This window comes from Phalacrocorax aristotelis, chromosome 20 (genome assembly GCF_949628215.1).
Source record: "Phalacrocorax aristotelis chromosome 20, bGulAri2.1, whole genome shotgun sequence".
Lineage (NCBI taxonomy): Eukaryota > Metazoa > Chordata > Aves > Suliformes > Phalacrocoracidae > Phalacrocorax > Phalacrocorax aristotelis.
This window is the reverse complement of record NC_134295.1, coordinates 3,313,371-3,337,123: the sequence shown is the minus strand read 5'-3', so window position 1 is coordinate 3,337,123 and position 23,753 is coordinate 3,313,371. Positions and strand designations below refer to the sequence as shown.

The following is a 23,753-nucleotide window of genomic DNA, read 5'->3' as shown; positions in this document are numbered from 1 at the left end:
TGCCTTTTTAAAACGCTGATCGCTGAGGATTTGGGGGTGATGAGCTGAGGTGCCGCTCCCTGGCCTTGCGAACCCACTGTGCTCGAGGGCTTTGCAGCCCGAAGCAGCTCCCTTGGGGCAGGGAAGGGGCAAATGTGCTGGTGGGTTGGTGACGGAGGGGTGGTGGGTGCAACGCTGCGCTCGTGGGACGTGACCTCGAACATCCCAGGCATTGGAGCATCTCTGCTGCCAGCAGCCTGTGGGGATGTTCCGGGGGGGGGCTCAGTCCTGGAAAAGAAGCAGAGGTGCCGGAATCGCTGCCAAGATGGGGACACAGGGACCAGGAGAGGTTTGAGGACCACCAGGCCAGCCCACAGAGCCCACCAGCACCCGCAGGCAGAGAGGTTGAAGGCCATGACTGTCATCATCCCAGTCTCCAACCAGGGACGCCGGGCTGTGATGGGGACCACAGCCGTTTCCTTGGAGGAGCCCGTTCCCACCCAGCCCCCCGCCAGACTCAGGGGACAAGGAGGCTGCAGGGGACCCCTGGGGATTTGGTGGTGGCTGGAGTCGCCCACCCCACAGAGGCAGGAGGTGGAGGAAATAATGCTTTTTATTTTTTTTTTATATAACCTTGTATAACTTCTGTAAACAGTGGCAGCAACCCCTTTAACATGCTAAATCCTGCTTGAAAGCTTGCCTTGCTAAAGGCTGCCTTCACGGCAGAGGATGAAAGCCCCAGCGGAGATGCACAGAGGGAAAGGGGCGAGGGCGTCGGAGCTTGCTTTGCTCAGCAGCTCAGCGCGGTTTGGGACAGCTGTCACCTCCCCACCACATCCACCCCATGGGAGCATCACCAGGCCCCCTGAGAGCAGGACACATGGGGACACAGCCCCGAACAAGCCACTTTCTGCTCCTGCTGCCAGCACTGGGACCCTCCTGTAGGAAGGCACTGGGGTGTTCAATGCCCAAGGAAGGGCCAGAGCTTAGAGCTGAGGTAAGCGTTTAATTTTTACCTTCCTGATGGTTGCAGCTGATGAAATCTCCTCTTCAGGAAGTTGCTCGCTCCCCGTTTGCCCCTACCACATCCTTTCTGAGCAGGTCCCCAGCACGAGCTGTAGCTGCGTCCCGTGCGTGTGGTGGCACAGCTGGGTTCCTGGCTTTGTTTATGCTTCATGCGAGCAATTGGAGATGTGGCAACCTTAAGCCAGCCAAAAAAAGGGCTCAGCAGGCTGGGAAAGCAGCTTGGCCTGGGGGTGGGGTAACGCTGCTGCTGGGGTCGCTCCATCACTGCAGCCCCCGCTTAGATCTGGGCGCGTTTAAGGGTAAACCAAAGCACGGGAGGGTGCAGAGCTGAATTGTAGCAAGTGCTTAAGCACAGGCTTCATGTCAAGCATGAGAAGAGCCCCAGCCCTTCACTGGGGTTACTCGTGTTCAGAACAAATCCAGCCGGATCACGGCCTCGGAGCAAGGTCTGCTGAGGTTGCAGAAGCCTGGAGTGCAGGTGAGCAACCCTGGGCTTTGCAGAAGACCCTGTCTCCGATAGGTGACCAAATTCTTTCTGAAATCCAGAACAGTGCTTTTAAATTGATCCTCTAGGTACATCTTTAAATACTTACCTGAATTTGTTAAGAGCTGCCCTGGTAGGGATAAGCCAAAGGCTCCTCCTGATACAGAAGCAACTTGGGCGAACAGGCACTGATCTCAGGCTGCCCAATTCTCAAATGTCTTTTTTTGTTGTTGTTTTTTTTAATCAAAACTTGTCTTTTCTACCCCTCGATGATCTATTTGCAACAGTCAATCACCTGCTTTGAAAATGGCAGGAAGAAAAGCAGGGAACCCGCCACTAATTGCATCCAAACCCCACACTACGGCCCTATTCACACACAGAAACCTCCCCACGGAGCGAGTGCCGCTCCGCGCTGTCAGCATCGCCCGAGGTGCCCACACACACAACCTCGGAGGATTTCTGTTTTTCCCACTGCAGGGCATGTCCCTTGCTGCACGCAATGAAAATTTACACCTCGGCCAAAGGTTTTCCCCCTACCTCCACCTCCAAAGGCCCATCTTCAGGTATCTAGGGAAGAAATGTTTCTCCCAGAGGGCTCACTAAAACCACGCTCACTTCATTAGGAGCAGCCTTGGCAGCCAGACAGCAAAAGCCAGAGTCACTTTTTAAAGTCTTAGCCTAGACTTTATCATTTGCAGATTTTCTTAAAGGTATTTTTCATCTAATTATCCCCTATTAGCAAGCATCTTGCCTAGCCTGGTTTGCTTCTGTACTAAGATTAGGCAGCAAAAGGGATTAGAAATGTTATTATGAAAGCCTAAGATGTTAAAGCACTAAACTTATACAGCTGAAAAAGACTGTTCCTTCTAAAGAAACTAAATATCGCTTCTGCAGAGCTTTCTGCTGTAGTAATATGACATTTGATAAAGTCTGAGCCACTCACCGAGCCCTGACCCCTCTTAAACTCTACGGAAATATTTTGCATTGAAAGCAACTCTTATGATCTATGGCGCTTTCATCTTTTTAATATGGCAGCACAAGTTTCAAATGATCAAATTATACGGAATTACTTGCACCTATGAAGTTAACATCTAGCTGCGAGGACTGCCGTCGCTAAAGAAAAGTTTTTGATTAAGCCATAACTAAGCTTTTTTTTTTTTTTTCCAGACCAAGTAAGAACCTGCAAAATATGTTTTGCCCGTTATTTTTCAGAACATTGCTGGCTGGCAGAGCGGGGTGCTGGGGACGTTGGTTCCTCACTCAAAGCCACCCGTGCAACAGAAGAGCTTGTGGAAAGTTCAGTTTGAGCAATTTGCCGATGGCCCAAGTCTAAAATCAGGTTATTATTCAGGAATATCTGCAAAACTCCTGCTAGAAGCTGCCTGCCTTCCTCCCCCAGCGAGGTGGACACGCCAGCAGAGCAGCCCCCACCACTCCCGCTGTTTCCAAGCCCAGAGCTCCTCGGAAGCACATCCTGCGCTTTTTTCCCCCCCTTTATAAAGGCTCCCCCCAGCACAGGTGTTTTATTAGCAGGAAAAAACTCCTGGCAACTATGCTGAGAAGAGACAAGCTGAGGCTCCAGCCCCAGCTCCAGATTGCTCTGCGTGTAACTGGAGAAGCCGGACCGGGGAAGCGAGTGCCAGGAAATTCCAGTTCCCAGAGCCCCTCTGGACACGGCCAATGCAGAGGAGACGGGGGTTCTGTAGAGCAGCTCCCTTCCAGGAAAGGGCCATACACAAACGGAACCTTCACTCCATGACTGGAAATCCCCAAGCTACAGTTCCCCCCCCGCATTTCGGGGCGGACGTTAAGACAAACACTGGCTGCTGCGCGGTGCCTGGAGCAAGGGCTGGTTCGTGCTATCGAAGTCTGTAACATCCTCGTCCCACCTGGGTCAGATGAACACCTTATTTAGAAAGTGATGGTTCACGCCTGAGATCCCAAACCCACAATCAGGGACGTGAAGTCGGAGAAGAACCAGAAGTAAGCAGCTGGGATGGCTTCGCGTTCTCCTGCTGAGTGTGCTAGGCTAGAGAAACCCCTCTAAAAGCATCGTGCTTCTTCCCCCGTCATTTCCCAACGGGGCTGTAAGAAAAGCTGTGAAAAGAGGAAACGACTGAACTGATGATCTACAGAATAAAGCAAAAGGCAGCGAAGGGCGCCTTCCGGGCCAGCCGCGCTCGCCTCCAGCATCAGCTGTACAACACGTAAGATGTTGTGGGACAAACAATGATTCCGGTTGGCTTGAGTCGAGCGAGTTCAGCGGGTGAAAAACTTTCTTCGCTGTATAATGGAAGCTGAAGCTCTCACTGAGTTTCACTGATGCAGTGGAAAACAGGCTTGTCACCTTCGTTATTGCTTCTGCTTCATTTTCCTGTGTTCTCCTTATTGCAATGTTAAAGCGCCAAACAACCCAGCGTTTCTAGAGAAATGAGTTATTTTAACTGGGTTGCATTCGAGTGTCGTGACTACATTTAATATTAAGCGGCTTTCTAAACCTAGACCCCAGTCTCTGCGAGTACCTCGTCTGTGGATTCAAGCTTACACCTACCAATATAAAGCAAATCGCAACACAACTCCATGGAACCACTACCAAATGTCATCAAGCAAAAATAGTCTTTATTCAAATTTCATGGAAACAGGAATCACTGTACTTTGCAAGACAGGGAAAAATAAAATAAAAAAATTTAATATAAAACAAGGATATTGTCACAATACCAGAATATGGAACTATGCTTTTCCCTATGGATTACTGCAAGTACCTATTTTTTTTTCCTTTTGACTGTGCTATTCACAACTTTGTAAGTCCAAAAAATATGAAACAAAAATAGTATGAAACTTAAGACTTAGCACTTCCACTAAATGGCATACATCGAAGGGCATCAATTCAAGGGCAAAGACTGTTGAAGCCGTCGTACCTACCTATCAGTCATCACTGCAATCAATAAACCCACCCAGGTGCAGCGCTCGTTCTCTGCAAGGCTCTTCCTGGAAAACAGGGCAATTCTGGTGCTCTAGGAAGAGTTATATTTAAAGAGAACCTTTCTGTAGGGTGGAAAATTTGCTGAACAGCCTTGCACCAGAGAGCACTGCAGGGAGGGAGCGCTGCAGTTAACAATGACAGACATACCATCAGGGTTGTTAAAAATATACAGCATCGACATGTTTTCTACTTCAATCACTTGCGCTATAACTACTAAACATGTACAAAAGACTTTTCCAACCGTTCCAAGTGTGGCTGCAGCAAGGTTAGGATCTGGAGCGAGACCTTGACCGCGATCGGGAGCGTGACCTAGAGGCAGACCTAGATCTAGACTTGCTCCGGGACCTAGGCTTTGAAACAGATTTAGACCTGGAACGAGAATCTGATTTGACATTTGGTTTTGACTTGGAAATGGATCTAGACCTGGAGCGAGACACCCGACGTGCGGCTGCATCCTCACCCTCACCTTTTGCCTCTTTTTTGTCAGAATCTGATTTTAGATGCTCCTTTTCTTTGGAGGCTGACCTGGACCGCTCGTGGCTGTCCTTCCTTTTCTTCTTGCTACTTGGTTTGCTGTCTCGCTTGCTGCGCCTCTTGCTTTTCTCACTCTTGCTGCGGCTCCTGCTTCTACTTCTGCTGTCATCCCTGCTTCTCTTCCTACTTTTCCTTTTATCCTTACTGTGGCTCCTGCTCCTACTCTCATCCCTGCTCTTGCTCCTGCTTCTAGCCTTGCTAATGCTCTTCTCCCTCTCTTTGCTTCTACTCTTCTCCTTGCTCCTACTCCTCATGCTCTCCCTCGTCTCTCCCCTGTCCTTACTCCCACTCCTGCTCCTACTCTTTTCCTTGCTGCGGCTCCTGCTCTTTGCTTTCTCATCACTGTTATGGAGAGTGCCCTCAGATTTATCTTTACTTTTGTTTCGGGATTTCTCTGCACTCCTGCTGCGGCTCCTACTTTTATCCTCTTTACTTGGAGTCCTGCTTTTCTCTTTTTGGCCTCTGCTACGGCTCTTGCTTCGACTACGGCTCTTGCTTCTGGAACGGGACACAGACCTGAAAGCACAAAGGCAACAGACAGCTCCACTTCAGCGTAACTTGCGTTTGACTAGCACTTAAATACTGCACATAATACCACAGGGAAAAGAAAAAACAAAGTGTTCCTACTGCAAATTTAGGATGATGCTTCTCATTTAAGTGAGTAGCCCCCATTTCTTCCAACACAAAGACATACCTGGATCTTGATCTACTCTTGGAGCGACTACTACTGGCACTGCGGCTCCTGCTCTTATGAGAATGTCTGCTTCGAGAGCGAGACCTGGAACAAAAATCAATCAGCTTAACGTCACCACATGCCCACGGAGAGCTTGTGATCCCCTCGTCCCCTGTGGGTAAAACCCCATAGTATTAAAGCACCTTTCAAGCAGCTGAATGGTGAGTGTTACACAATAAAATCACAAAGAGAACACCCTTCTCCCCACTGCTCATCTCCTGGTGCCATGTCTGGAAGTGAGCAGGGGTGTTAATCCGGAAGAAAATATGCAACCTTATTGAAGATAAGGAAGCAAGAACCACTTTCCCAATCAAGTCAGAGCCACTAGCTTTGACTTCAAGCTTTGATTTCATAAGCAAGCTGTTCTATGAACAGCAGAAGTTTGCCTGAGTTTTCCTGTGACAAGTTCTACCCCAGAATGGAAAGGGGAAAAAAATACGTGGTCACGTGCTGGAGTGGTTCTCCCGATCATACAACGAAAGCAGCAGATCTCTAAGAAACAGGGAACGGGTGGGGGTTTCCAAGCTGAGAAAGAACTGTTAGTCCTGGCGCTCACAGCAGAACACAGTGTTCAGAGCCAAAGCATTAAAAGCACCTTCTGTTTCATTCTGTGTGCACAGCTCCACCTGCCATGCAGCCTTCCGCAGGACAGCAAGGGCTAAGGACTCGATGTCGTTGGGGGAGAACAGCAGCACGCTGTCGGGTGCTTAGCCTGCAGATACACACATCCCCCAAGACACCTCTGAACAGAGGCCTCCTTCCCTTGTTACTTGCAGGTAACTAATACATTCTCAAAAAACTAGGTTTACCGAGAACTCCGAACACTTCCGAGGTGCTTTGGAACCTGCTGTATATTTGTGTAATTGCAGCTAGATTCAGCCTGAGCTACATTAAAGAGGCATACCTCGAATGGCTTCGACTTCTGGAGTAAGAGCGGCGCCGTCTCGATCCAGGTCTGTCTTCCACTAATCTAATCTTTCTGCCATTTACTTCTGTCCCGTCCAGCTTTTCAAGGGCTCTTTTCATGTCAGAATAGGATTTGAACTCAATCACACCTTCATTTTTCCTTCCTTTGTGTGCATCTGCATATGTCACTTCCCCTGCCTGACGCATATAATCCTAGAGGAAGAGGACAGAATAACCATTGCCTCGAATCCAGAGTCAGGCTTCCAGGCTGACCCCGTTCACTTCTGCAGCGACGCTCACTTAGCCTCTTCTATTCACACGGATGTCAGCAAGGCTCTTAACCAACAGCATTTGCAGTGCTAACGCCAAGGTTTCTGAGCAAACCCAATAACACACTCCCATTTCACAGTTTGTGTGATTAGAACCAAGGTGGTGTTGATAGCTTTGAGCCAAATGTTAATTTAAGGTCTCCCATCTACAGTCTAATATCAAATATGCTCTGGACTATGATAAGTTTCAAATGAAAAAAGGGATTAAAAAAATAAAATGCTTGCTCTCTAAATCACATTTTTGAAGGTAACTTGGGAAAGGTGATAAACTTGAGGTTGAACACAAATCATCAAGAAGACTACAGGCAAGCAGACTTCCCTTCGTCCTCCACCTAGGTAATGTCTCTCACTCTGCTGGAAGAAACCCCCCCACAAGTAAAAGCTCAATTCATTTTCCCACTTCATGCTTCCTGGCTTCTCGGTTTCAATTACTGAACACCTCCGATTGTCAGGGAGGGCCCTCCTGCCCTGCTCTGAGCAAGCCGTCAGACAGGGCCGTCTCTCAGCCACTGCAGACTCTGGCACAGAACTTCAGTTCAGCCTGTTTTCAACCCAGCTACTCCCACCTTAGGTACACTGAAACGAAAGCTGTTCAAAAGAAGCAACGCATCCAGTAGAGGATTAATCATGCCATGCTCTACTTACAATTTGTAATACCAGAAGCAAAGACAAGCTATTGACGGTGTGAAGCATTAACAGCAAAAGACATTCAAAGAATCTCAGTACGTACCTGAACTAGTGTTACATATTCAATTACAGACCAGTTTCTACTACGTCAAAGTTTGTTTAGAACAAATTTTACACATCCTTAAAAGAGAACCATAAAAGAAAGCGTTCCTGTAAGAACAAGTGTTTTTAACCGTTGCTGCTACGTTTGATAAGGAAACACTACCTTTTTGCACCTACTATTGAAATTCTGCTCCCTGGCCTGTCCCCCCATCCATGATGCAGATAATCACGAGCCAACACTTCACCTCCGGCGTACTCGGAGGCACTGGGGGCTACACAGTGTTACCCAGCGCTTCCACTGCCGAGAATCACTTTCCACTCCTTCCGACTTTGACAAATACTAACTTTTGGCAGCAGTTTTGCATGATTGCTCATTCTGGAGGCATCCTTTCCCTGAAACTCTCTTTAAAACAGCTTTACTTCGTGTGGAAATTCGTAACAGAGACTGTGCAAGAACAATGCTATTGTTTCCAAATAGCTCTAGCACCTTACAAGTTCTTGAGTGGAATCCAAAGTGACAAGGGTGAACTCCTCCAACTCCAGTGAATCCTACCACTGGCATGATTAAAGTCTGTTTTGACAGGGCTTAAAGGCAAGATAAACACATCTGTACGTGATGTTGGTTTGTGGTAAGGAAAAAAGTTACTCCCTCAGCGACACCAAGTCGGCAGGTGCAACTCCCGACGTTGCGTTAATGATTTCATGTCTGCAAATACACTTCCATATGGACTTAATGTGCGTATTACTTCCAAAATCTACTTGTATGCCTATGAGTGCACAGATTTATTAGCAAGCTGGAGTCAAGAACACAGGCGTACACCATTTTTCCCTTGTAGAAACGGACGCTAACTTTTTTACCCTTTGTGCTCTTTAATAGAGAGAGGGTAAAGAAAGGGGCCCCATACCTTAAGATCTTGCCAACTGCAGCGGCTTGACAAATTTTCCACAATCAATCTGTATTCTGTACGGGTAGGAGGACCGTACTTATCTCTTCCGCTTCTTCTATAACCATATCCACCTTTAGGAGGTGACAAGCAGACAGCAGTACTTCAACTAGGGAATTGGAGCGCGCTCTCTACATCCCGGATGAAAACTGTTCTGCCCCGTACGATCGCAAATGGATTAAAAATTCACCCACCCACTGGCCTAAATTCAATCCCCTTAGTATAAAATGTTACAAAGCTCCAAAGCATTAAAAAACAAATATTTACTACAAGCACATAATTAAAACAACACACAGAATTATAATTACGCTACAATTAACATGCAATTAAATTTAAGTTATTTTTAAAACAGTTTGAAAGAAGAAACCGAATTAAGCCAGTTGACTAATGTTACTTACATTGCTTAAAGGTTTTCTGAATATCTGACATGAATAAAGCTTTTCAGGCACCTATTTCAGATTAATCTCATCTGTCTCTAACCCTTGGGGTCCTCACCACCCAGGTCTAATGGGAAAAGGTTGCGGTCGTCACATGGCTTCCTTTTTTGGTCAGCCAAGGGCCACAAAGGTCAAAGAGCCTCTCATGGAAAGGTAACCCCGGGTCAGCAAATGGAACGGGCAGTCATCTTAGCCTCAAAGGACTCTTTCAATTAAAACATTGAGGTCTTTGTTAAGTCTATGTTAAACATCACATTGCAAATAAACCATTCAAATAGTTAAACGAAATGATAATAATAAAAATGGTACAAGAAACTGTGTTTATTAATTTATCAATTAAAATAGTTTAATACAGCAAACAAGTTAATAAATATTCAGATCAACAGTTACATTTACAGTTACAGAAGACTATTCACAACTTCATATCATTTTCTTTTAAAATTACTTTTTAAAAAAAATGAGCAAAAAATTATTTTATTTAAAATAAGCCACGGATACAAATGCATGTTAGTGCTTACTGCGTCCAGAACCGTAACTGCTGTCACGACGTGGGCCTCTGGCATGCTCAACGATCACTCTCTCCCCACAAAGGTCTTTACCATTTAGCTCATAAACAGCATCATCTGCATCTCGCAGATCATCAAACTCAACAAAGCCATACCTAGAGAGAGGGAGAGAACAAGGATCACTTTAATTAATCAGGTTCAGAACTGAACCCGAGGTCTCTGCGCCCAAAACCAACTCGCACCCCGCAGCGGTTTCTGCGGAGCCCGAGGAGCGGGCCTCTCCGCGTGCTGCCCTGCGGGTGAGCGGCGGTTCCCACCTCCTGAAGGCCACCTCAGGGTTCAAGGGCACAAGCGCTATCCCACAAACCCACTAAATATGGTGCTACGCCGCTTTATTCAATGAACTCGCTCAACAGCAGCGAGGCTTTTGATAGATATGGCATTTGATAGATACTGCGGGTGTTCCACGAATTAGGATTTATCCTGATTTTTGAAGAGCCCTGGGTTCATTCCCGGTTCTATTGGGAAGCTACCTTAATTCTTACACTTCACATGGATATATTCATTCATCTTGTAAACACAAGCAGTCTGTGCACCCTGTGTGAAAGGTCCAAGAAGAAATAAAATACCAAGGCAGGATAGGAAAAAGGATTTTGCTTTCATCAGACTCATGTTACTCTTGGCTGAGGACAGTACTGACGGTTTGGGTAAGAAAAGCAACGTACTCGTGCAACAGGACAGATCTTCCACCTGCTGAGATACCTGCAGCTTCCCACGTACTGGTGAGAAAGTGTTTTATGCCTGCTGTATTTCCAATATCCTAGCGTTTAAGGGAGCCTGGCGAGTCCAAGCCTTGTTAAGGGACTTGAGAAAATGCAGCAAGAGTAGCCAGGAACAAATTTCCTGGGCAAACAAAGACTCAACCTGCGGCCAAGAGGCCTTGCAAGGGCAGCACAGGGTCAGGTCCAGAGACGAGCAGAGAAAGTTTTGTGTTTGAAAATATCTGTTGAGCCTTGCTCAAGACTTGGAAGTCATGGGCAGATCAAGTGCAAGAGGAAAGGTACAAACTGAAAAAAACATATAATGCTTATTTTCAACATTCAGATAAACATTGTGGCATTGGCTTCCTATTACCAAAACCGAATGCAAAACAGAGACAAAAGCTTGCACGCCACTGCTTGCCTGGAAAGTTAAAGCCAGCGTTTAATCTTCAGGGGTGCCACAGACACCAGTGCCAATGTCAGGCTGCTGCAAGTGCCCAATCCCGGTTGGGTGGGGATCCCAAAAGACCAAGCGCAGGGTTTTTAAATAATTTCTTACAGCTGGTGCTTGGGGACAACCCGGTGACTTGCTTACGGTTGGTTGCAGGGCAAACTCACAGCAGCACTGAAGCAAAACTCGAGCCTGCCAATTTCTACCCTGATGAGAGCTAAACACCTCTTTAAAACCAACATTGTGTAGATGCCCATTATCCCAACAGGTCAGGGGAAGAGGACAAAAAGCATCAGAGTGCTGTTTATTGGAGTTCAGTGTCTACCTACAGTTGAAATCACTTCTCCTTCCGTTACCTGCCAAGGCCAGATCCAGGCTCCAGAGTCCCCGAGGCAACAGCCAAGGATGCTGCAGCCCTGTGCACAACTGGGAGCCTCTTTTTGGCTACAACCTCTCCGGCTGCTGTAGGCAGACACTTAATGCTGAACTGGGGTCTCCACAAGCCACACGAGGAAATTTTTTGAGAGTGCTGGTGTTTTAAATAATCCAGAAGAACAAACCCCTGATACAAAAATGCTGGCTTCCCCTTCTAGGTCACTCCATTTTTAAGCTTTCTCACTACCTCCCCCAACCACAGCTACAGCTTTCCTGTGTAATGGTACCTGTATTAACAAAATACTTAAGAATGACTCCAAACACCACAAATAAGGTGGCTGCTTTCGCATGTAAGTGCTGTAGTTTCACGGAAGAAACAAGCGTGATTGATTTATAACAATTGAAACAATCACAGTCATTATAAAACCATTTAAACTGCAACTTTCTTCCCTTCAATTCCAAAAATAGAGCAAGTGAGCTCAAATGTTTCAGATCTCACCCTAAAAGCAATTACTTACAAGGTGAAGTACCTGGTACGCACCAGCACTTTCAAGACAATAAATGCACAGACATTTGAAGCTAGAATAACGGAGGAATATCTGAATTCAATCAGAGGATAGTATTAAAATTGTTCTTTCCAGAAGCGCACCCAGGAGTTGCTTGGGGGCACTCGGTCACCCGTGCCGCACACCCGACACCACACAGCACCTCCAGAAGTTCTTTAAGACAAACAAGCAAGCTCACACAAACCTCGAGATGACTTGCTTTTAAAGAATACTAAAAAATCATACACCACATCACTCATAAACGAAAGTAGTACTGATCCACCTGTTTTATATGTATAACATTGCACCGTATGACCTAAAAACATGAATCAAAAACCTTCAGAAGCACAGTTTTACACCACAGAAAGCCACAACTGCTGACACAGCCTTAACTACAGCAATCTGAACCTGCTGTGATGACAGCAGTGCAAGTAAATCTTCTTTTAAATGTCTACTATTACTACTTCATACGTGGCATAAAAGGACTTACTAAAAACGTCAATGCAATTTACTTCAGCTAATGTGAAGCTACACCATTTTCTGCTCATGTATCAAAAAAGGAAAGAGCTACAGGAGGATGTGCTTATCCCAAGCAATTCCGATAGACTGAACCTCCTAAAAGGCGGTTTTTTTCATTTTTTAAATCTGAAGTGAAAGGAAAAATGGGATTTTCTAAAATTGCTTAATACCTCAAATAAAAGGCAGACCCTCATCTTTCTCCTTTCAGCTGCTCCCCCACCCTGCATCGCTACTGAAGCCTGCTGGATCCTCCCAGCTGCCTCGGCACCCCCCTCTCCATGCCAGCCCATCAGGACCACCACGGCGCCCACCTCACCACAGCGCCCACCTCTACGGCATTCCCCAGGTGCCAATTTTTCCCCACTACTCATCAACGGCTGGTGCTGGAGCCCAAAAGCACGAGTCCCACGAGCCGAGAAGGACGTCAGGGCTGCTTTCCCTGCCCTTTGCCAACACAGGCTGGAAATCCATGAGGTTTAGATGGGCCGCAATCCGTTGGGGCTTGACCGGCGGCTGCAGGGTCAATTCAGGAGCTGCTTTGTAGGTTCCCAAGAGAGAGACCTGCTCAACTCTCGCCCCGCTCTCCTCTCAAGAAATCAAGCTGGCGGTTTGGCAGCTTTCTGAATTTCACGTTGTGCAATTGCTTTGCACGGATAGCTATGCTCAAAGTGAGCTCGCTGCACCTCACCGCTCCTCCAACACCTCTGGATGAGCGAGGTCGCGGCAAGCAGGCATCGACGTGAGCAGCTGCAGAAGAGGAAACACATGAAAAACTGATTCCTGCCTTCAGCTTCATTTGGAATAAAGAATGCAAAGCATCCAGCCCTAAAGAGTGCTCCTGAAAGTTCACTTGTAGATGGTTTGCGATCCATTTAGGCTGCTCCCTCAGAGTGTGCACTGTACGCTCCGTAGCCAGGGAGGGGAACGGCGGAGACGCAGGCAGCACTGTGCCTGCCAGACATGCTCTGCCGTGGCTACAGCCAGGACACAAACCACTCACTTAAATGAGTCACTGAAGTTGCAACCTCAAAAAATATTTGAATTTCAATACTTCAACTACTTAAATGTAATATTTGGTAGCAATTGTTTTAAGTTTCTGGACTCATGACAAACGTTGCTGAGAATCTCTGGTCTCCTGGAACACCTTAAAGCAAAGAGAAATTAAAATCTCACCATTTCACCCTAATATTAAGAAAGAAAAAAAACCAATCCACAAATCCACTGGAATTAAGGCCCAATTCATTAGCAGGTCACCTTACCGTCATCTAGGTTTCAGCATTGGGTATCAGTATGTTGTGACAGCAATTTGATTTGGGTTTTTTTTTTAAACACCAATTGTTCTAATGAAAGTTAATGGGCATTAAATATTTTGGCGAGGATGGAGCAGGGAAATCAAATCGTTTCTCTTTGGGCAAGAACTACAGAATTCAAACCTAGCTAGGTGAAAGAATTGAATTTTGAAGCTTTTTAGTTTTAATTGCGTTCCTCAATCTGTTGAAGAAGGTACATCCTTCTGCCTTGCATGAAATCTCGAAAGCTGGTCAGAGTGATGCAGGCAGGTAAGTACACAGGTAGACTATTTTTTTTTAGGGTAGCAAGACTGCAAATAGGTTTGCCTATCAATGAAAGCTTGCAGCTCTTTGAGTTATTACAGCTAGCTTTTAGCGTGTTTTTAGGAGATAAAAGAGCGGGCTGAAAAGTCCAATTTTCTGGTCACATAATACGTTTGCTACCACCACACACGGTGCCGGTTGTCAGTGCAGTTCTGAGTCGGAAAAGAGAATATGAAAATTATGAGCGTACAATCAGAAATTGCAATGTGGAATGGAGAACGCCACAGAAACCAGACTTTTTATTTTCCCATCCTTCTCTCAGGTAAACATTGCTTTAAGTCTTCGAATTGCAAGCTTAAATTACAATTAGCAGCAAGCGAGACCCAGCTAAGCTTTTAGGACTCCGCTGTATCACATTTCATCCTCTTGCTCAAGCATTTCAGCTTAACTGCTGAAATACCGAGCAGCTAATCTGCTGGCTGAGCACCCAAAATAGCCCACAAATTTCCAGAAGAAACAGAAAGAATCTCTGAAGTCAAACACCGGCGGTAATTTTTGATCGTTTGCTAAGCACTACTAAAAATAAGTCGTGGAGAAAGGATCAGAGAGAGCGCAAAGCAAACCACAGAGCACCCCGGCAACAGCACAGCACAAGGAGACACCAAGCAGAGACAAACAAATTCCAGTTTGACAGAAAATTGACTTAGAGTGATCGGAATTTAGCTACAAACCAACAGCAGCCTGTTGAAAGAACTTCAGAATATACAACTAAAGGAGGAATTAAATTGAGTTAACCCCAGACATCCAGACTGAGCTCTACCTAACCCACAGCTGAAGCAACCAGCTACAGAAGCGGGAACAGCAAGGTGAGCCACAACTCAACTACATTATCTTAAGCCTCCCGTATTCCTTCTGTTACCTGCAACTTTTGAACTCTGTCTTCCCCAAGTGAAGATACAAAAATGACTTTAGCTCTGGAAGAAAGTGCATCGCATACAGGGCGCCCGAATTTCACACACAGGCAGGCTGTGCCTGCCTCCCCACTGTACCTGTTACCGCTCGTACTCATGGCGCCACAAGTTTGGGCCGCTCAAGCGCACCCGTAAGGCGACTCCTGCACCCGCACCACCTCCCCGCAGACGATCTCTAAACGCCGAGCTGGGATCATAGGGCTGGTCCTTGGGAGATATTTTTCAATAAAGCAAGAAGACAAATCCGTTAGCCATGTAACTTGGGAGTTCTACATCTGCCAAGGAAGTCTGGGTTTTTCCCCCCAACATCTGTCTATGAAACAGAAATATTTAATTTGGAGGCTTTAAACAGCAACAGAAAACCTGAACCCCCCAAAAAACTACTTGCAAGGATCCTCAGTGGGACTGGAAAACAGACTGCTCAAATATTTCAGGTACAGGCAATCCTCAACAGCACCTGAGGCTGTGCTGGTTGGAAACACTGACACGTGCACACTTGTTTGTTTTAATAAGAGCTTTTATTAATCTTACAAACCTATTACACATACACCTACCAGTACAACCAGCGTTTAAACTTAATGAGCTTTTTTTTTTTAATGCTCAGGGACTAACTTTTACAAGACATTCCTTGTCTCAATGCCTCCAGCAAAAATAATAATTGATAATAATTGGCTCTCCTGGCTAACAACAACAGAATCCACGTTCCACTCAGTCTTCTTGAGCAAGACTTCAAGTTGGGTTTCTTGCAAAAACTAAAGACGCCAACACTCATGAGGCTGGCGGCTTCACGTGTCGGGGGGAGAAACCCACCAAAAAAAGCAATTTGTTTTCTTTTGAGAAATCCACACTTGCATGTCTTGGGCATGTCCTGACGGAGTGGGATCCCACCCCTCCGGGTGCAGCAGGGGGTCAGGGGGGACCGCACGGGGTGGGTCAGGCTTTGGGGGGGAGCAGGATACCCCCACGAGCTGGTGCCACCACACGCCTCCCACCCCAGGGCTCCGAGGGCAGACCTCTGCTGCAAGGAGGGTGCCTGCAAAGGGGGGCTGGGTGTGCCTGCACCCCAAAGGGGTTTTGGGCGGGGGGGTGTGTGTGTGCTGGCTGGGGTATGGCCTGGCTCACCCCTGCGAGCTCATCCTGGGCGTGGAGGGGAACCCCTCAGGGCCCCCCCTCCCCCCAGCGGGGTGCAGGGCACAGGTGACCTGCCCCGCCCAACTGAAGAAGGGACCCAGGCCCGCCCGCCCCTCCCCGTTGCCATGGGAACACGGGCGTCCTGCCCCCCTCTCGCCACACAGGCCCCGGCGTCCTGTCCCCCACCCCGCTGCCATGGGAACCCAGGCGCCCTCCCCCCCCGCCCCCCAGGGGGGGACTCAGACGTGTGTTCCCCGCCCTCCAGGGACCCTGGCGCCCCGCCCGCGCCCCAAGGCCGCCGCCCGGGGCCGGACCGGTCCGCGCTCCGCCGGCGGGCAGCAGGAGGGGCCGGGCCGGGCCGCGCTCACCCGTTCTTGAGATCCACCTCCAAGATCTTGCCGTAGCCCTTGAAGAACCGCTCCACGTCCCGCTCCCGCGCCTGGTAGCTGAGGCGGCCGATGTAGACCCGCGGCATCGCGCCCGGCGGGGCCGGGGGGGGGCCGCCCGCGGGGGCGGGGCTGCACCGGCGGCCGAGCGCGCCCGGCGGGGGCGGGGCGGAGCGAGGCGGCGGCACGACGTCAGAGCGCAGCGCGGGGAGGGGAGAGGGAGCGATAAGGGGGGGAGACGTCACGTAAGGCCACGCCTCCCGGCCTGGCCTTGCGGCTCTTAAAGGGGCCTCGCTGCTCTGGGAGTCCGCTATGTTTAGTATCTTCATCAATGACCTGGGCGAGGGCATCGAGGGCGCCCTCAGTGAGTTTGCAGCTGACACCAAGCTGGGCGGGAGTGTCGATCTGCTCGAGGGCAGGAGGGCTCTGCAGAGGGACCTGGGCAGGCTGGATCCATGGGCCGAGGTCAGTTGTGTGGGGTTTAACAAGGCCCAGTGCTGGGTCCTGCCCTTGGGTCACACCAACCCCAGGCAGCGCCCCAGGCCTGGGGCAGAGGGGCTGGGAAGTGCCCGGCGGAGAAGGCCCTGGGGGTGCTGGCTGACAGCCGGCTGGGCATGAGCCAGCAGTGCCCGGGTGGCCAAGGAGGCCACCAGCCCCCGGGCTTGTGTCAGCCCTGGTGTGGCCAGCAGGAGCCGGGCAGGGATGGGGCCCCTGTGCTGGGCCCTGGGGAGGCCCCGCCTCGAATGCTGGGCTCAGGTTTGGGCCCCTCGGGACAAGAAGGCTCTTGAGGGGCTGGAACGTGTCCAGAGAAGGGCAGCGGGGCTGGGGCAGGGTCTGGAGCACAAGTGTGCTGGGGGGCGGCTGGGGGAGCTGGGGGGGTTTAGCCTGGAGAAGAGGGGGCTGAGGGGAGCCCTTCTCGCTCTCTGCAGCTGCCTGAGAGGGGCTGGAGTGAGGGGGGGGTCGGTCTCTGCTCCCAAGTCACCAGTGACAGGTGAGAGGGAACGGCCTCAGGGTGAATCAGGGGAGGTTTAGGTTGGAGATGAGGGGAAATGTCTTCCCTGCCAGAGGGGTCAGGCCCTGGCACAGGCTGCCCAGAGAGGTGGGGGAGTCACCGTCCCTGGGGGGTTTCAAAAACCGTGTAGCCGTGGCACTTTGGGACATGGTTTAGGAGACATGGGGGTGTTGGGTTGGGTCTTGGACTTGATGATCCCAGAGGCCTTCTCCAACCTTAATGCTTCTATTAGTCTATGTGACAGTGGGCTGCGGGACATAGCAGGGACGGCGGTCGCCCTTCCCTTTGTGCAGGGGACCATACTGGTCCCAACTTCCCTTATATGCAGGGCACTGATGGGGGTCCCCCACGTGTCAGGGGGCTTGTGGGGTCTCCTGTTGGCAGGGGCTTGTGGGCTGCCCCCTTCCCAGTACTCTGGATACCGATGGGCTCCTCCTTCCCCAAATGCAGACAGGGATGGGCATCCCCCATTCCTGCACCCTGGGGTGCTCAGGCGTCCCCCCATAGCATCCCCCCTACCTGGGGACATCCCCACTCCTGGCTGCACTCAGCCATTCCTCATTCCCACTGATGAACAACAACATTGCTCTTGCAGATCCCTAAATGCCATTTTTGGGGACTTATTTTTATCATTTCAGTTGACACATCAGATGCCTAAAACACGCCAAATCCCAGCAGAGGCTCTTGGGAACACGTCAGCCTTAGCAGCCAACCCCCCCCCCCAAAAAAAAAAAAAAAAACCAACCAAAAAACCCTCACCATCACCCCCCTAAAAAATTCATACGTTGTTTCAGCAACGCCAGCAGCTGGATTTCCAACCGCGATTCCGCTTGTTTGACAAGTAGAGTTAAATTTAATTATTTATTCCTTCGTGCCCTGGTGTAGGAGTAAGCACTCGGGAACATTTTGTGAAAGTAAGAGAGTTCTCTAAAGCTTGTTAGGTTTTATTGCCAAGTCAAATAAACAAGGGGGATAAAAGCTTTGCATTAATTTTTCTGGTTTATGTCATGCTTAATAGTGCTTTTAACGATCTCAAAGCCCTTTTCTTGCTTTTTTCCCCAGTTTATTCATCGATCAGGAAAGCACTGGGGCACATGCTGCTGCCCTGCCTCCAACGCCAGCGGCTTTGCTGCAGGGATAATGAAAATACAAAATACTGGGGTGTGTAATAGTGATGGGAGAGCAGAGGGCAGATGCTGGCAAGGAGTTTATCACAGGTTACATCTAGTAGGCTTCTTGGTGTGCTCTTGTCTAAGGTAGGTCTGCGTGAGAGAGGTTACTAGGGGATAAAATGGCTTTAATGTGGCCCAGCAAATTTGGCTGCTAACATGGGCTGTGAGTTTTTATTTCAAAGTGGTTTGATCTTCCAAAAGCAAATGCAGTAGTAGAGGAGCCCCCACCAAGCTTGAGCAACAGCCCTGCCCGACTGCCCTTCTCCTTGCACCCCAGACCCAGAATGTGCCTCCCAATGAAGGTGTGATGCTTAACTCCCCCTTTTCACTCCCAAAAGCCGAGCTGGAGGAGTGAGACTCTCCCCTGCAGCAGTAATTTTACATGTCGTGGTTTTCCATCACACGTCAGCCTCCAGGGAGGTAAATGTGCTGCTTGCGGCTCTTCCCCGCCATCAGCAAAACGCAGCCGTGGAGCAGAGCAACCATTTACCACTCTCCACTGGCGATACTCAAAAAGTCCCTACGGGAAAGAAAAAATATTGCATTGACTCTGAAATTGTGGGATGCTCAGGCACAGGATGGCATTACCCAAGGCATGACCCATGCTGCACCATGGCCGTGCAAGAAATAACCAAAATCCTTGTTCTGAGCTGGTGCAGCAATTTATTTCAATTGCAAAATATATTTAGGTAACGTTTCACATGTGGAGCAGCACGGAGAGCCTGCTGAAAGCTGGGAGCATCCCCAGGGTACATGGACAGCCACGACAGAAGCAGCGCTGCTGAAATCCCAGAGCGGGGCTTATCCCATAGAAGAGGGTACGGGCATTTCTGCACAGGGGGAAGGCGCCCAAGGGATAAACTTCAGGTCTGGGGCACTTGGATGCCCAGCGCTGCAGCCGTCCCCATCCATCCCTGGGCACCACCTCCCAGGGCCCACGGGACGCAGCACTGCCCTAGCAGGGCATTCCCACTGCACACGCAGTCGATTCACTTCTCGGCTCAAAACTGCTCTCCCCATGAGAAGAAAACAGGGCTTTTCAGCAGTTCCTTCTCTCCTCCGCTTCCTGTTGCCGGGACGCAGGTGCCACGCTCTGATGTCACCGAGATGCAGCACAGGCGTCACCGTGAGGACAGAGAACTTCCCCTGGCGCTGCCCAGGCCGCCGCACCACGGCATTCGTCCCGCTGACCGGCAGCACCGGCCCTGGCTGGCCGGGGAAAGGGCCAGGCGGGAAGTTGCAGCCAAGCTGTGAACAAAGCCGTTGAAATGGAGCCGCCTTCACCAGCGGCATCCCGGGCTTCCGACCCGCAGGAGCCCGACTCGCGGGCGGGTTCAGCTTCTCCTGACCATGCGCGAGGTGACACGGGAACACCCTGGGATGCTGCCACCGGACCTCTCGCAGAAGACGGCGCCTGTCAAGGTTTGCCTGATGAATCCCAGGCCGCCATCATCCCCCGCTATTTCTCAAAGGAGGTCTCTGCCAAGAGCAACCAGTTTGCAGCCTCCCTGTTCATCAAGAAACTCTGGAAGATCGTCAGCAGCCATCGCTTCCGCTCAGTCTGGTGGGGCGACAGCGGGAACTGGGTCGTGATCGCGGAGAGACTCTTCAGAAGGGAAGTGCTGGGGAGGAGGGGACCCCTGAGGATCTTTGAAACCGACTCCATGAGAGGCTTCCTTCTCCACAGCTTCTGCAAAATGGAAGCGGATTCTCCCGTATCTGTCTCCATCGAGGAGCTGCGAGCAGCAGCAGCGGCAGGTTCTGATCTGGGCAAGGTACGTCGCTTCCACCGCACGCGGAAGAGCCCTCAGGACTTTACGGGCAAGAGGGTAACGTTCAGATAAAATAAGCCCTTACAAGAGAGGAGATGGGGATGGGAGCAAACGGGCTGATTTCCTTGCACGGGTCATCCTCAGGAATTCTCGATGCACGATTGCGGAGGAGCAGAAATGCTGGCAACACAGAGTTTGGTCATTTCTGCTTACTCTGAATCTGTGAAACGGAAAGACCGTCCCATCGTATCGCGCTTTTCTTGTGCTTGCTCTGTATCTGGCTGCATCTAAACTGTAAATCTTCTTGTGGCACCTGCTGAACGCCAGAAAGACACACGTCAGCATCAGCACTATTGCCAACGTGTCCACGCTGAGGTGCCTGAAAACTAGTGGTATTTGGGTTTCTCCATCCGTTTTTAGGCTTTTTAATACCCTACACTCCTCTGCTCCCAGTTGCCAAAAACACAAGGGTGGTTAGTACTTCACTAAATGCAAAACCCAACATTTTTTTCAGCTGAAACTTGAGGTTCAAAATGCCCCAGAGAGCCCTTTTTAATGCCCATGTCTGTCTCTTCTGATGCAGATGCTTAGTTCTCGCATCTCTGCCCTCCTCCTCCTTGCAACGATGGCAACTAACTCCCCTCCTTTGCATTTTGTAGCTGCTCTTCTACTACAGCCCCTTTGTCAGGAGGGATTACCCCAACCTCCTCAGGTTGTGCACGCAAAGTGCTGCGGAAAGAGAGAGAGCCCCAGCTGCATCCCCGCGGGGCCCCAGGGCGAGGGAAGAGCACCCGAGGAGACGATGACCTGATGCCCGGCTGGCGGTAGGAGCGGAGGAGGCAGCGAACACCACGCACACACCTGCAAGCCCCGGCTCCGCACCGCCCGAGCCGCGGGCTGACACAGCCGCCCACGCGGGCAGTGCCGCTCCCTCCCCACCAAAACGGCGCCGCAGCCACAGCCCCGCTGGCAGCCGGGAGGCGGCTCCCGCTCCACCGCGGCTTCTCCACACGCTGTCGCACCTCCTGCCCCGGACAGTCCCCTCGCACCAGCCGTGGCACTCCCCGCATTTCCACCTGGGCAGACAGATCCAGCTGCTGCGCAGGGCCCCGGGGCTGGCCTGCCTCCGTCCCGCGCTCCCCGGTTTCTCACGGCCGTACCGGTAGCAGTTTTTGCCGTGCCCAGGCCAGGGCCGCCGCGCAGCCAAGCTCCAACCCACCGCTGCTGCCCAACCTGCGCCTGCGGGCCAAAGAGCGCAGCTGCCGGCGACGGTGCCGGGCCCCAGCGGGGGCTGGACTAGGAAGAGCAGAGACCTTGGGGAGCAGGTAAGCGCCGTGCAGATGGAAATGCCTTACTACAGGGATAAGTAATGATACGCTGTTTGTTGTTCTCAGTAATAAACCTTTCCCAGCTGTCTTGTCCTGTCTCTACAGGCTCACAGTCACCGTCTCGACACCCGGGGCGGGGGGTTGCCTTCGGGGACATGAAGGGTTTGGCTCCAGCCCGCGAACGCCAAAGGCCCCAGGCGCCGGCCCCGCACTCAGCAAAACCCAGCAAAAGGCCAAGCTGGGGCTGATCCAGGACCTGCACCGGCACCCAGGGCCACTCAAACCAACCCAACCCCTCATGGCTCTTGGCGAGTCCGTGCCCCTTCCTCCCCCAGCTCCCCCAGCCGCAGCGGGGCTGCAGGGAGCAGACTCGGCCTTCTCCTGCCCGTCCCGCATCCCACCTGGGGATAACTACAGCACTGCAGCTGGCAAAGCCCTATATCTCTCCTGCAGGAGGCACACAGCGGGCTTACGGAGGAGCAGCCTCTCCCATCACCATTGACTAAGGCTTCCTTTAGAGAAGGGGCTTTCACCGCAGCGTTTAAACACGATGCTACTTCATGATCCCCTTCCTTCCTTCCTTCCTTCCTTCCTTCCTTCCTTCCCACAGAACAGGGAATTCCAGGTTTGCCTGAGAGCAGACCTCTAACTCCTGCTGGGGGGACGCTCCACACTTCACTGCCATTTATGCAAACACCCACAGTGCTCATGAGAAATTCCATCGCCGCTTCGTAGGTTCACAGCAAATGTGCAGCGTGACACAGCACGGCCCGATCGTGAAAAGCTTCCCTGAATTAGGTCCCGAGTCAGAGAGGTCAGTATGTGATTCTGCCTCCCGAGTTAAGCATCCGTACGCAGACGAAGAGGACAACAGCCAATGCAGCTGGCACCGGGACGCAGTGGACAAATGTACTTCATCTCATGCCTTGTCCCGAGGAGCCGAAAACGGGTATTGCTGCGTCGGTGGCTGGGGTTATGGAAATCGGAGACCTTCAATATACCTGAGAGCTTTCCAGGTCTGCACACAGCCACGGAGAAGCAGATCAGAGTAGGAACACTATTCGAGCAGGGTTCACAGACGGAAACATACCCGATGAAGTCATGAGCGGTAAAAACGCTAATCCACAGGGGGGATGTCACTTGTACCAACCCAGGAGTTGAAGACATCTGGGCTTGTGACACGGTCTGCACCAGAGGACACACACATCGCTCCTCGCTTCGGGTTTCTAAGCCAGTGCTCTCCAAACCAGGGTGTGCCGCACGCTCCATCGGGACGCGGGAAGGAAATAGTTGAACTTCACAGAATCCCGGAATGGGGGGGGCTGGAAGGGCCCTCTGGAGCTCATCCCTGTCCCACCCCTGCTTGAGCAGGCACCCCCAGAGCAGGGGCACAGGGCCGCGTCCAGGCGGGGGGTGAATGTCTCCAGGGAAGGGACCCCACAGCCTCCCTGGGCAGCCTGTGCCCCTGCTCCGGCACCCGCATAGGGAAGGGGTTTGTCCTCATGTTCAGGTGGAGCTTCCCGTGTTCCAGCTAGTGCCCGTGGCCCCTTGGCCTGGCGTTGGGCACCACTGAGAAGAGCCCAGCCCCATCCTCCTGACACCCGGCCTTCAGATATTAATAAGCATCGATGAGATCCCCCCTCAGCCTTCTCTTCTCCAGGCTGAACAAGCCCAGGTCTCTCAGCCTTTCCTCCCAAGGGAGATGCTCCAGCCCCTGATCACCTCCGTAGCTCTCCGCTGGACTCTCTCCAGCAGTTCCCTGTCTTCTAGTCATTTTTATTTCATTTAGGTTTCCTCGTACAGCAATGGTATATTCTCAAGAGTAAATGACTTCTTTATGATACGTTGGAACGAGACAGGGAGCAACCATGAAAATCTCTCGTACCACACGGAGATTTGCTGCTTATCTCACGGCAAAGGGCTTAAAAGAGCTGTCGAACTTAAAGGAATTTTATTTAACAAAACGACAAGCGTTGCAAGCTTGCTGACGACCACTTGCTGTCAGTAGTATGCTACCTTGCAGATACTGCCCAAAAAATAAACACGCTTACGGTGCCCCTTCAAGGGCAAGGCACCGTTTGAACGACGAGTGAGACAGTAACTGCTCTTTGAAAGGAACCCATGCTATGGAGAGAGCATTTGCTAAAAACCCGAACCCACACCACCTTCCAGGTAGTTTGCAAGCAC

General features: G+C 50.6%; 2 protein-coding genes across 2 annotated transcripts; one reads left to right on the top strand and one right to left on the bottom strand.

Moving 5' to 3' along the window:
- Positions 1 to 4,088: 4,088 nt before the first annotated feature.
- On the bottom strand, positions 4,089 to 16,464 carry SRSF4 (serine and arginine rich splicing factor 4). The gene is made up of 6 exons (XM_075114705.1): positions 16,265 to 16,464; positions 9,603 to 9,745; positions 8,609 to 8,721; positions 6,644 to 6,858; positions 5,701 to 5,784; positions 4,089 to 5,522 (listed from the first exon to the last, which is right to left on the bottom strand). The coding sequence occupies exons 1-6, from the start codon at positions 16,369 to 16,371 to the stop codon at positions 4,739 to 4,741; spliced, it is 1,446 nt and encodes a 481-aa protein (XP_074970806.1). The 5' UTR covers positions 16,372 to 16,464; the 3' UTR covers positions 4,089 to 4,738.
- A 2,691-nt stretch (positions 16,465 to 19,155) lies between these two features.
- LOC142066746 (heat shock transcription factor, Y-linked-like) lies at positions 19,156 to 21,664 on the top strand. Its single transcript, XM_075114637.1, has 2 exons — positions 19,156 to 20,241; positions 20,898 to 21,664. The coding sequence occupies exons 1-2, from the start codon at positions 19,735 to 19,737 to the stop codon at positions 21,042 to 21,044; spliced, it is 654 nt and encodes a 217-aa protein (XP_074970738.1). The 5' UTR covers positions 19,156 to 19,734; the 3' UTR covers positions 21,045 to 21,664.
- Positions 21,665 to 23,753: the final 2,089 nt, after the last annotated feature.